This window comes from Glycine max, chromosome 8 (genome assembly GCF_000004515.6).
Source record: "Glycine max cultivar Williams 82 chromosome 8, Glycine_max_v4.0, whole genome shotgun sequence".
Lineage (NCBI taxonomy): Eukaryota > Viridiplantae > Streptophyta > Magnoliopsida > Fabales > Fabaceae > Glycine > Glycine max.
In genome coordinates, this window is record NC_038244.2 from 29,235,796 (window position 1) to 29,250,465 (window position 14,670).

The 14,670-nt window shown below is 36.2% G+C and overlaps 1 protein-coding gene across 1 annotated transcript; it reads left to right on the forward strand.

Moving 5' to 3' along the window:
• The first annotated feature begins 4,894 nt into the window (after positions 1-4,894).
• LOC102660934 (protein MAIN-LIKE 1-like) lies at positions 4,895-9,621 on the forward strand. The gene is made up of 2 exons (XM_006586416.1): positions 4,895-4,999; positions 9,037-9,621. Exons 1-2 carry the CDS (start codon positions 4,895-4,897, stop codon positions 9,619-9,621), a joined length of 690 nt encoding a protein of 229 aa, XP_006586479.1.
• The last annotated feature ends 5,049 nt before the right edge of the window (positions 9,622-14,670 follow it).

Below are 14,670 nucleotides of genomic sequence, written 5' to 3' on the forward strand. Positions count from 1 at the left end.
CATGTAGATGTGCATGTCCTTTTCTTCCACAATAAAAACATGTAATAAAAGGAGAATTATATTTTTGAGAAAAAGAAAAGAAACTTTTGTAAAACTTTTGTTGTTTTTTTGGTTTGTATCCAATTCCTGCTTTATCAAGAATACATCTTTGATTTCCTAATATGACATCTAGGTTATTCTTGCCAATAGAAAATTTTGCAAGTGAGTTTTTCAAATTTTTAATTTCTTCTACATATTTTGCTACAACATTTACATGAATTTACTTTTTCATTAGTCATAGTAGAAACATGAACTTTATCACTAGATTTAGAGATTGAAACTTCGGTTTTAAGAAGATCTATTTCTTTATTTAATTTTGAAATTTCTTTCTCTAAATCTGAAATTGTTTTCTTAGATGAAGAAACAAGTTTTGCTAGTTTAATTGATTCACTATGTAATTCAGCAAATGCATCTTGTAACTCATCAAAAGAGATAGATTTGTTAGAAGATGTTACCTCTTCGTCACTTTCATAGTTTTTGCCCATTAGACATAGATTAATCATTTCTTTTTCAGAATCATCAGACGATTCTAAGTCGTTATCATCCCATGTGATGTAGGCCTTCTTTGCCTTCTTTTCTCCAATAGTCTTCTTTTCAGACTTCTCTACTTTTTTCTTAAAGATTGGATAATCAGCCCTCAGATGTTTGGGTTGATTGCACTCAAAGCATTTTGGGATTTGAAATGACTCTTCAGTCCTTCTTTTAGGTTTGAAGTTTTGTCTTCTTTGATTTCCTCTCATTCTAATAAATTTGTTGAATCTTTTGACAAAGAGGCTAAGATCTTCATCTTCATCTAAGTCAATTGAATCTTCTAAGTCACTTTCCTCTTGGATTGAAGATGAGGCTTTAAGAGCAATTCCCTTCTTCTTCTTATCATTTTCTTCATGTTGATTTAGTCTTTGCAACTCCATCTCATGTTCCTGTAATTTTCCAAATAGTGTAGCAAGAGACATAATAGACAGATCTCTAGATTCTGTGGTGGCTGTTACCTTTGGTTGCCACTCTCTATTTAGACATGTTAACACTTTATTTATGAGATCCTTGTTTGGAAAAATTCTTCCTAATGATGCAAGATGATTAACTATATGTGTGAATCTTTTCTGCATATCTTGTATACTTTCATTTGTCTTCATCCTAAATAATTCATACTCATGAGTTAAAGTATTTATCCTAGATCATTTGACATCAATTGTTCCCTCATGTGTAACTTGTAGAGTGTCCCACATATCCTTAGCACTCTTACAATTTGAAACCCTAAAATATTCATCCATTCCTAGGGCAGAAGGATGATGTTTTTAGCCTTTAAATTGTTCTGCACTAATCTTCTTTCATCTTCAGACCACTCTTCTCTAGGTTTCTTTATTGTTGTATTTCCAGCCACCATGGTGGGTACATAAGGTCCAACTTCTATGGCTTCCCAAATGTTTAAGACTATTGCCTCAATGAAAATTTGCATTTGGGTTTTCCAGTAGTGGTAACCCTCTCCATTAAAAATAGGAGGCCTATTTAATGAATTTCCTTCTGGGAATAAGAAGTTTGTTGAGGCCATTATTCTTGAAGCTTCTAAACTTTATACAAGAATGAAGCTCTGATACCACTTGTTAGACAAGTGGCCTCAGATATCTTAAGAAGGGGGGGGGGTTGAATTAAGATATCACAAACTTTTCCTAATTAAAAATTATATTTTTATTTTAACCCAAATCCCAAGATTCCTTTCAAAATGAACTCCTAAATAACAATGCAAATTAATCTTACTGAATAGAAGCAATAAGCAATAATCAATAAAAGAGTTTAAGGGAAGAAAGATTGCAAACTCAGATTTATATTGGTTTGGTCACACCCTTGTGCCTACGTCCAGTCCCCAAGCAACCCGCTTGAGAGTTCCACTATCTTGCAAAAGCCCTTTACAAGTTCTGAACCACACAAGGACAACCCTTCCTTTGTGTTCAGATTGCTTTACAACAAGAGACCCTCGGTCTCTTAATCCCTTTTTAGAAATAAGAAAAAGAGAAGAAGAAATCTCTCTTGAAAGAGATAGATTGAACAATTGAGCACTCAAAAAATTCCTTATTGAATTGCAAGTGTATTGGCCAAGGAATTTTTTAGAGGATAAGATGATTTTGCTTTTTGAGAGGATAAGACCTTTTTGTTCTAAAAAACTCTGAGCAAATTCGTGTTCCAAGTCACATATAAATAGACCTTTGATGGCCATTAAAAAACCATTTGAACAGATGTGACTCTTGGAAATTATTTTATGAAATTCTCCTCTAGTAATCGATTACAAGACTTGTGTAATCGATTACAGGCTTTAAAATTTGAATCAAAACGTTCAATAACTGTTGGTAATCGATTACCATCAATGTGTAATCAATTACACAGTGTAAAATTTGAATTCAAATTTTTAATAGCTGCTATAAATCATTTTGGCCACTGGTAATCGATTACATCATCTGGTAATCGATTACCAGAGAGTAAATCTCTTGAAAAAGACATTTTAGCTTTAATTTCTTGGCCAAACCTCTTGTTGTTTCAATTTGGAATTCCCTCCCTAAATCACTAGAGATCTTCTTGATGATGTATCTTGAATCTCTTGGATTTTTGTCTTGATCTTAACTTGAGAAGCGCATGTTCATATGGCATCAAAACATCATGATCGTATGGCATCATCAAAACATCAAAGTCAAAGTCTTTGTTTTGACAATTTACTGTTCAACATGTGGCAAGCTGAAAAAATATGAAGCAACCCAAGTAAGTAAGTCTTCCTTAGGGTGATGCTAGGTGCACCCAGCTCTTAATTGTAAAAGTCTAAAATACCCCTTCCTTTTTTTAAAAACATTTATGCAGCTAGCCTCTTCTTCTTCCTTCCGCAACTACGTCTTGAGCCCCTTCTTCTTCCTTCTGTGACTACGAGTCTTCCTTTTGAGCTTGTTCTTCTTCTGCGTGTTCTTCTTCAGCATTATTGCCAGCGTGTTCATGGTGCTTTAGAGGTTCTTTTCTTCCAGCATTGAGGACGTGCATTGTACTGCTCCATCGACGTCGAGGTAAGCCTCTTCTCTCTTTTGTTGTGTCATTTGCGTTTTTGCTTCCATTTTTGCTGGTGTAGTGTAGTTTGTAGGGATTTAGTTGATCCACATCGAGATTTAGGTCATCCGCAGTAGAGATAGGTTAGGATTTAGATGATCCGCAATAGGATTTAGATGATCCGTAATGTGTTTTGATCCGCAACAAGCATGCGGATCAACTTGATCCGTATGCTTCTCACGGATCAAATTGATCTGCAAGAAGCATACGGATCAACTCGATCCGTATAATGTTTGAATTGTTTGAACATGTTGAGGCTTTTTGGTTTGGTTTTGAGGCTTTTTGGTTTGAATTGAAGTTGATCTTAGTTTTGAGGCTTTTTGGTTTGTATTGTATAATGTTTGATATAGTATATGTTTAGGATGCAATAATTATGCAGTTTGTAGCGACCCCTATCTGGATTCTAGTGTATGTCTAACACTAGTTCTAGTCCTTTATTTTCTCCACTGAACCTTTAATTAAATTAATTTTTTTTATAAAACAGACAGATTTTAAAACCTTCAACTCAGCTTTCATGAAAAATAACTTAAAGTTTATAACTCCACAGACAGATACAGAAAGTGATTAAAAAGAAAATTAGTAATATCATCTGTTATGCCTTAAACTTTGTTTCTTGCTACAACTCCTGAGATATGACTTCCTTCAAAACATAAGGCAGAACCTGGAAGTCGTGGGAAGTTATTCAAATTCCAACCAGACAGGGCATATCTATCTGACTCATTCTTAGTTAAGGATGACGTCTTAGGAAAACCACTTCCAAATGATCCAGTTTCCAAGTCAGCTCCATAATACACCTTCAAAAATAAAGAATAATATATAATTTTTTGCATAATTATGTGACAGTAAGACTAACGATATTATCAATGAATCGTAATTAGTACCTCAACCTCATCAGTTGGTTGCTCTATTATTCGCCAGTATTCACCTTCAATTTCCTCCATAGAGGGTTTCCATCTCTGTTGGTGACTACTATCACTAACTTTTTCATATTCATTAGCATCATTCAATCCAAAGTAGCAATCTTTAAAAACATTAGCATATTGCCGAAAGTCTTTAAGTGTGAAGTCTAACCCTGATTGGAATCTAAACGTCTCCTTAGGCTCAGAAGCAACATTAGCTTCAGAACCAGATTTGGCAGTTCTCGTACCCATGGCCATCTTTAACTGCTTTCTACATTTTCATTTCCTTCCCCTGATTTTCTTTCTCATGGGTTCCCTGTTTTGAAGCATGTCAATTTGCTAAATATGACTGGGAAATTTTGCATTTCCCATAAATCTTTCTCCTGAAGAAGGCAAGGTGGTACCCAACAAGTTGGAGGGACAATCCTACATATGCCATAAGATTCAACTAGGGAGCGAATCTTAGCTATGTAACCAAGTGTGTCTTCAAACTCCTGATTAGAGTATAAACAAAAAGTTAATTCAAAATACAATATAAACACCACCAAAAACTATAATACTATGATAGTGATAATTATAAGTACTTCAATCATGTAAAATTTATGGATTTTTAGGTAAAGGCAGAACAACGACTCAATCATGCAGTTAGTGCCATCTAATCTTCTAAAACAAGTTATACAACATCGATGCCCTTCATTTGCTTATGCTGGTAAGGTATAAGCAGTGTATGCCATGAGACCATATGTGTACACTTCACTATTCTTGCTAGCGCTTATTCAAATGGTGGGGAGATGGAAGATTATGGTGTCCATCCAAGCGTTGATGAGTATGACAAGTTAATACAATCTCTCTGGTTGGAGGCTTTGGATTAGGAAATGGTAGAAAAGCTACAGGAGGAAATGAAAGGGAGTGGTTTGCGTCTCAAGGGCATCACGAGGGGTTTGATTAGAGTTGTCAAGGAGATGGACAAGGAGAATAATGTAAGTGTACACATCTGGTCTGCAGCCCGTACTTTCCCTCAAACTCGTCATCTCCACAGGTTTCCCCATTTCCCCAACCTTTGAATACGTTGTAACAACAAAATTGTAAAGTAATAAGTGTCTGCATCAGGCAGACAATGAAAAGCCTCAAATTTATCAAACACCTCTAATCCATCCTTCCCTTTGCAAAACCTGGAGAAGGAAATAATAAACTGATTTAGAATCCTAACATTGAGGAGTCCACTCTCCTTCTTCTCTCCAATGTCATTAACTAACTCCCACAACGAGTACGCATTATAGAGTTTATGAGCACCTGAAAATGAAATTACTTTTTGAAGGGTATAAGTAGTTGAATTTTGTTTTGTTTGAACAAGTTAATATTGTGACGAATTTGTGTGGTTTAGTGATGGAATTTGTGGTAGACATTTGCATATCATGGTTAGGACTAGAGGCTTAGGTCGTACCTTAGGTAGGGTTATTGGCAGAGCTTTAGGGAGAAAGGATCGTCATGATTTAGATGATGCTCCCCAGCGGTGAAGGCCTACAACATCGGCATGTAGGCAACAGGAAGTTGCCCCTGTTGCCGAGGATGAGCCTGTGGTAGCTGCAGACGTACATGCACCTGTTGCAGATGATGAGAATCCTGAAACTGACCAAATACAGGCTAAAGGCCCAAGTGGAGAAGGACAAAGGCCCTAGTGGAGAAGGACAAAGCCCACGAGTGGAGAAGGATGAAGGCCCAAGTGGATAAGGATGAAGGCCCAGAGGCAGAGACATTATCAAGACTATTAATTGTTGCTGAAGGCCCAGATTAATTTGAAGGCCCATAATAAATATGTTCTATTTTTATTAATAATTTTTATTTATTGTAATTTTGGCCCAAACTATTTAGAAGGCCTATGTCTATTTTTATCTTTTTGTTCAGATACACTATAAGTATTGGTTTTTGTTTTCAATAAAAGGGACTTTTGGCATTTCCATAAAATTGGGTGAGAGTTTCTCTCTGGGTTCTTTATTGAACCAATTATCAGACTTATCAAGGTAATCCTTGTGGCGTCTACCTTGACTTATCTTCCTTCACTGGAAGTGGCGTCTACCTTGACTTATCTTCCCTCTCCAGAAGTGGCGTCATCCAAATCTCCGTAGCCCGTATCAAACGTTCCGCCTCGTAAGGTTCACATCATCTGGTATCAGAGCTTCGGCTCTTGATACAGGTTTTATCCTATCCTATTATTTTTCTTTGTAATTTTTCCAGATTCGTGTTTTGTCCTTGTTCTGTTATTTGTTTTCTTGTTTGCATCTTGTTGCGTTCTTGTTTGTGTCTTTGTTTCGTTCTTGTTCTTATTCTTGTCACGTTTTTGTTCTTGTTCTTGTTTCTTGTGTCTTTCAGACTTTGTGTCAAAAAAAATCTGTTTGAGTTCTGTTTCAAGTAAAAAAAAAGTTGCAGAATTTTTTTTAAAAAAAAAAGAAGAAAAGAAGAAAAAAAAAAGGGTGTTTGATCCTTGAACACGAAATTGAGGCAGTTAGAGGCTTTTTTTGGTATAAAATCGTGTACCAAATTCCCTCATCTGGATTCTCCTCTGAATTCTGAGCGTTTTGATATATAGTGGGCCTCAAACGGACAACCGTAGCAAAAGTTATGAGCATTGGAAGTTTACTTGTCATATCTGTTATCTTATCTGTTATCATATTTGTTATCATATCTATTATCCAAATTAATCAAATCTATTATATTATCCAAATCAAATCTGATCTTTTATCCAAATCAAATCCAAGTTGTTATCCCAAATCAAATCTGTTACTCAGTCTGTGATAATTATATTGTCTTTTCGTTTATTTTATATTACCTTGTGTGTCTAATTTGGTCCATCCAGGAACTTAAGAGTGAACACGAGTGGTAAAAGGCAAGAGGGAATACATTACACAAAAGCCTATATTGAGAGCATCAAACACGAGTGAACTACCATCAAAAAGAGAAACACGTGAGTAGTGTGGTGAGGTCCTGAATTTTTTTTTTAAATTACTGCAAAATTCTTTGTTCCTTAATCATGGCAGGAGCTGGTGACAATGGTGGTGTATATCATCAACTGGATGGATTTCAGCGCTTATTACTGGACACGATGACTACACAAATGCAACGTTTGTTGAAATGTAGCAATAAAGAGCTCTACAGACGAATAAAAGGACTAGAGCACCAAATGAATCCAAATGCTGGGAGACCTTATGGTGGCAACAGAAGGGTCAATGATAGATCGAACCGAATAGAGGGGCAAGACAAAATTGAGGGAGTAAAACTCAATGTATCCTCTTTTAAAGGCAGGAGTGACCCAGACGCCTACCTTACCTGGGAGATGAAGATTCAGCATGCATTCTCCTACAATGATTATCCGAAAGAGTAGAAGGTGAAGTTAGCAGCTGCTACATTCTCAGACTATGCCCTTGTTTGGTGGAAGAAAAATCAAAGAGAGAAGAAGGGTGGGAGATAGATACATGGACTGAGATGAGAAGGGTTATGCGAAAGAGGTATGTTCCAACTAGCTACAGTAGAACCATGCGATAGAAACTCTAGAGGTTATCCCAGGGAAGTTTGATTGTTGAGGACAAGGAGATGGAGATGGCACTAGTGAGGGCCAACATTGAAGAGGACACCAAAGCAGTGCATGATGGCTTCACCAACAAGATTTCTTTCCAGCACCATGACCAAAAAATTATTCATAAACCTCTATCCCTCAGAGAAGTGTGTTATGACCAAATCAGAAGGAGAGAAAAGAGAGAACAAGAGAGAGACAATAGTGAGGCATCACAGATGAATAGAAAAAGGAAGAGTGATACACTTGAGAGATGGAGTGATACATAAGACAGAGAGAGTGATAATTTTAATCAGTTAACTATTTATGTTTCTCCTAGTGTTCAACCCTTATTGCAGGAATTTAAAGATGTTTTTCCCAAGGAGATTCCTCATGGACTGCCACCTTCAAGAAGCATAGAACATCAAGTTGATCTCCTTCCAGAAGCTTCATTGCCTAACAGGCCAACTTACAACAGCAAGCCCCAAGAGACTCAACATAAGGATGCACAGGCCAAAGTTGAGTATATGAAAAGATTGTATGACCAAGTGAAGGTGCAAATTGAAAAGAAGAATGAAAGCTATACCAAGCAAGCCAACAAGAAAAGGAAGGAAGTGGTACTTGAACTCGGTGATGATCCTGGACATTTGAGGGCAAATGTTTTCCAAGAAGGAGGGAATGATGAGAATCCTGAAACTGGCCAAATACAGGCTAAAGGCCCAAGTGGAGAAGGACAAAGGCTCAAGTGGAGAAGGACAAAGCCCTCGAGTGGAGAAGGATGAAGGCCCAGAGGCAGAGACATTATCAAGACTATTAATTGTTGCTGAAGGCCCAGATTAATTTGAAGGCCCATAATAAATATGTTCTATTTTTATTAATAATTTTTATTTATTGTAATTTTGGCTTAAACTATTTAGAAGCCCATGTCTATTTTTATCTTTTTGTTCAGATACACTGTAAGTATTGGTTTTTGTTTTCAATAAAAGGGACTTTTGGCATTTTCATAAAATTGGGTGAGAGTTTCTCTCTGGGTTCCTTGTTGAACCAATTATCAGACTTATCAAGGTAATCCTTGTGACGTCTACCTTGACATATCTTCCTTCACTGGAAGTGGCGTCTACCCTGACTTATCTTCCCTCTCCGGAGGTGGCGTCATCCAAATCTCCGTAGCCTGTATCAAAAGTTCTACCCCGTAAGGTTCACATCAGCAGACGCTGGTCATGATGCTGAGGGATTTCCAAGTGGGCTGTGTGACCCATCAATGCTTATGGAGTATGCTGATCATGTTGCAGTCAGCGTATGGAACCGAGAGGTATTTATAATTTTCAAGTTAACTTATTTGTTAAGTATCTGTTATTATTGAAATTTGTGTTCCTTTAAATTATTATGATAATAAAGTGTCTATTCCTTTATACTTCAATTCAAGACCGTCCTGAATTGAAGTTATCCTCCCATGGGAGGAAGGTGTAGAAATTTGGTAGGCCTGCTCCTGAAATTGAGGGCCTAGTTGCTGCCACAGGACTAAGTCCTTTGATCACGTGTTCAGTAGACACTGGCAATTGGGGACTTATATCTGCATTCGTGGAGAGGTGGCACAGGGAAACTAGCAGTTTCCATCTTCCTGTGGGGGAGGTTAGCATCACCCTAGATGATGTGGCGTCTCTGCTTCATCTTCTCATTGTTGGCGCCTTCCATACATTTGAGCCTCTCCATGTCGATGAGGCCGTGTTGATGTTGGTTGAGTTACTAGAGGTCTCCGGAGAGGTAGCCAGAGCTGAGACAGCACAGTGTCATGGACCATATGTATGCCTATCTTGGCTACGAGATATATATCAGACCATATGTCAGGCCAGACATTGGACACCTGCAGCTCGTGCCTATGTTCTTCATCTTTTAGGTTGCACTCTTTTTGCTAACAAGAGTGCAACCCATGTTCATGTTGTCTTCTTAGATTCTCTGCGTGACTTGAGTCAGAGTAGGAGCTATGCATGGGGAGCTGCTGCCCTAGTGCATATGTATGATCATTTGAATGATGCTTGTAGGAGCAGCAGCTGACAGCTTGCTGGTTACATAACTTTTTTACATGTAATTAATATGTTTTTCATAAGTTAATTACAACAATGTTTTAAATAGGGTATTTAAGACATTCATTTAAAATTTGTATGATTTTCATGTAATCTTTGTAGTGTTGGATATATGAGCACTTTCCGTCAGTTGTGGAGTGTATGGCTGATCCGGACTATGATGAGGTGTCACCACGTGCATGTCGGTGGATTGCTATGAAGGCGACTTTGAAGTTCATATCCACAGTGACATACAGGCAGCGTCTAGATCGACTCAGGATTCCTGATGTCTGTTGGATGCCTTATGGGGAGCATCGACCCGTTCGGGAGTTTGATTTGATTTCATGTTTTTCTGGTCAGCTACGATGGGGGCCCGTTGTCGTCAGACACCAACCAGAGAGGGTCATGCGCCAGTTCAGATACGTCCAAAGTATTCCTGCAGAGGCTATCGATTCATGGGTGTCATTTGAAAAAATAGACGACAGGTGGACGTACCACTCAGTGTAGAAGCATACTTAATATGAAGTTTTGATAATGCCACAAGATAAGTGCTTTTCAAGTTTAATCCAAGTCAAGGACTCAAAAATTCAAGATAAATGATGAAGTTAGTCCTTAGAGTCTTAGACAACATTCTTTACTTGATGATGCAAAAGGTTTGGCCAAAGGACATTTTCCAAAAAGCTTTTTGAAATTTCAAAAATATGGTATTTACTCTCTGGTAATCGATTACCAGAGGATGTAATCGATTACCAATGGTTTAAGTAGTTTCTAAAATGTTCTTAAAATTTTGAATTTGATTTTAAAAGCCTGTAATCGATTACACAAGACTTGTAATCAATTACCAGAAGTTTTAAATGCTTTATAACAGTCTTTAGAAATTTGAATTTAAATTTCAAAGCCTGTAATCAATTACACCATTTTGGTAATCGATTACCAGTAAGGAATTTTCAAAAATAACTCCCAACAGTCACATCTATTCAAATGTTTTTGAATGTCCATCAAAGGCCTATATATAGGTGACTTGGGACACGAAATTTCTTAGAGTTTTTGCTGCACAAAGAGTCTCATTCTCTCAAAAACTAAATTGTCTTATCCTCTAAAATATTCCTTGGCCAAGCACTTGCAAATTCAATAAGGAATCTTGAGTGATCTTCAATTGTTATATCTTTCTCTTAAAAGAGAGAATTCTTCTTCTTCCCCTTCTTATTCAAAGAGATTGATTAAGGGACCGAGGGTCTCTTGAGTTGTAAGGAATTTTGAACATAAGGGAAGGGTTGTCCCTGTGTGGTTCAGACTTTGTAAAAGGCATTTTACAAGATAGTGGAAATCTCAAGCGGGTTGCTTGGGGACTGGACGTAGGCACAAGGCATGGCTGAACCAGTATAAAAACTGAGTTTGCATTCTCTCTTCCCTTAAACTTCTTTTATTTATTGTCATTTATTTTTTGCTTTAAAGAAGTTTACTTTGAATTATCTTTTGAGTAACTCATATTAAGGGTAAATTATTAATTCAAGAAGAGAGTTAAAATTTTAATTGGGGAATAGTCTTTGATATCTTAATTCAACCCCCCCTTCTTAAAGATATCTGAGGCCACTTGTCTAACACTCAGACCATCTTGCACCAGCAGGTGAGATATGTCTTGTGCCAGGTCAGTGTGCGCCCGAGTGCATGGACTAGTTCTTCGTCATTTCTCATCCATTCATGACCGCGACACAACAATCAGATTCGCCGCGACATCCACCTGTGACGCATGATGCCTCATTTGTGGAGCCACATATCCCTCAGGTCCTAGAGCCAGCAGCAGCACCAACACATGCCCGTTTTGATGTGGACCAGCCTAGACATGCAGTGGTAAGTGTTACTATTTGCTTAGTTGTATCAAATGTCATTTACGTCAATTATTTTAATACTAATTTATCTAATTTGTTTGTTTTCTATTTAACAGGATGCTTGCCATGCAATTGTTGAAAGGTTGGAGCGTCTGCTCAACCTTAGGATAGTCACGGCAGGCACAGAGACACACGAGGTCATGGAAGAATGCATCAGGATTGCCAGGTGAGTCACAGAAGATGGCATTGTGTATGTGAGGTCTCGACGTAGGCGGCACACGGATCAACCATAGTTTCTTTACACATTTTATATTATCATATTTGGACGATGTATATACTTTTCCTGTATTTGAAAACACTTTGTTTTTTACTGAACATTTTGTATATTTTAAGTTATTTTGGTTTATAATATTAGTGTTAACGTTAAAATCTTATTTTTAAATTACTTGATTCCAAATTCGTCGAAATAGTATGAATGTGATTCCAAATTGACGCAAACAACTAAAAACTATTTTGAAATAATACAATATGGATCTCACTAATTTTGAAATTATTTTTTCTTATTCTCTTACTTACCAAACATCCCTACCTCATTTCTATCTCATCAATATTATCTTTCTCTTTTGTTACAAACATAGCCTTAAAGTATCTTTAGTCATTAAGTGTTGCATCTAAATTATGTGAAGTATGTGTTTTGTTTCACGTTAGTAAATTGTTTCTGAGTTTAAAATTAATTTTAGATATATTTTTTAATTATATTTTGTTTTATTTTACAAAAAAATTCAGAATTAATGATAAGTTCATAATTAATTATGAGTTGGAACTATTTTAAATTTATATTTTTTGCGTTAAATCCAATAATTTATATTAAATTTTACTTTTAATTTGATTTTATTATGAAAACATCATCATTTTTAAATTAATTTTATCAACACTAATCCAATGATACACACTAAGCTGCCGAAACAATGAAATCGAAATAATTAAGATAAAAGATGGAGTAATTTTCATCTAGCAACCCTGTACTGTTAATTTGTGGTTGATTGTGATTGGTGATTGCATAATTTCGAAGAAGAAGATGAGGGGATAAAATGTGCTCAGGAGACGTGCCTGGATAGTGAGCAAAGTGTAGAGAGGATAACTCTCCAAACCCCTGGTGAGTGGTGAGCACAAAGCCAATTAGGCCCTGCTCCCACTGTTATCATTTTAATTTAACCAATTTCTTGATTTAGGTAAACCATGAACATAAAATAATAATCATACGGTTTCATTCCGTAATGGACACAAATTCAAACATTACATTAACTTCAACATAGTGGAAAGAAATAAAATTTGCATGAAATACTACAACTAAGTAATGCTAATTTTGCGACAAGGACACGTCTTCCATTTTCATTACACGTTTACTAAAAACAACTAAAGTTTCTATTGTCCCAAATTGTTTCTAGTAGTTAGACTGCACTAAGACCTTTAGCACATCATCGTTGGTTTTCAGTTCAATAATTTCGAATTTCATAATTTTATCTGAATACTCATGGTGGCTTGGTTGTCAAAAAAACAATCGCCTTACCGTTTGTGTTTCATGAATACCATAAGGGGGAATCCCATGAGGCGCAACTTGCTTGATCAAATCCTTCAGTTCATCCATGGTACATCCGGAAGGAATGTCAAACTTTTTGGGATTTTTTCCTGTGAACAAGTAACCAACAAACTCACGTTGGCGTGGCATGTTCCACCTCCTGTTGTAATATAGCAGGGCATCATGAGTAGGGGTCATAGTCGCTTCAAGTAAGTTTAATATACCATCTGGTGTTCTACCAATGGTGCATAATAACTCAATCGGACCAACACATGAAAATTAATGATTACACATTAACATTGTGTTAACATCATCATCATTTTTTAGTTGCATACATTGAAAGCGAAATTGGTTACTTGTATCTGTGAATGGTTGTCGGTAGTAAATTTCATCCAAATATTGTTTATTGGTTAGCTGAAGGATATTGTGTATTTTGGTTTTTAACGTTTGAAAATCACAAGCGTTAGGTACTCGAATGGGTACTGGAGTGGAAGTTTGAAAATAAACACCACTGTCATTGTGAACAATCAATCCATTAGAAAAAATAAAACCTAATGTCGAGTTCACAATTCTCTGACTGCTTGTTTCTCCCAAGAATGCCATACTTTGTTCTAAGAATTGGGTTGGGAGAGAATGTGTGATTTTTTACAGTGTTTGGGTGTGTCATATATATAAATGATTTTCACTATCATTGCTTCAATTTTTTTTAAAAAAATAAAGACACGTGCAGATGATTTTTGTTTGTGTTGTCAACTACAACAATGTCGTCTCATGCTTTATCTTGCATCACAATGTGTTTTCAAGTCTTACAATGTCCTGTCACGCTTTATGTTAATACGCATGCATTTCACAATGTGTTGTCAACTCAGACAACGATTTATCATACATGCGTACATTAAAAAATTAAGAAACCAAGTTAAATCTTAAAATATAATTAAGGGACTAATTCTCAAATTTTAAGTAATAATTCATTATAAAATAAGTGAAAATTAATTAAACAAACATAACAATGTACATAACTTGGTGTGAACTATGAGTTAAAAATTAATGTGTTCAAACTTAATTCAACAAATATACAAAGACAGATAACTTAATTCAACAAATTCAGCCATTAAAAGGTACATGTTCAGTCTTCATTTATGTCAACATAGTATCTTTTGAACATCATGAAGCTTTTGTAATGTTGCATTCTACTAATATATGGAGTTGGCCACTGCTTTGCCTGAGGATGACAATTGGTAGACCATAACAATGCTACAGGCGGTAAATGATAACGGTCTTTTAAATAAACTTGTTCTACATGCAGAAACAATATTAACTCAACCATAGACAACTAATTGCATAAATTTAAAAATAACGCTATATATCTAGAATGTACCTGAACAAAATGATTGTCATAGACGTGACCGATACAAATTATGCGATGCACTAAAGAATTTGTTGGTGGTTGACTTCTAAGAGGAAAGAATGTCATGCTTTGTTGTTGAGACAGCGATACAAGGATTACATTATACCTTGATGCAATGACATATCCCATGTCGGTTATATCCATCCACTTATCCATATTCACCTGAATGAAACAAATATAGATGTCAAAGTTAATTTTAAAGTTAACTCTTAAAAAACAAAACAT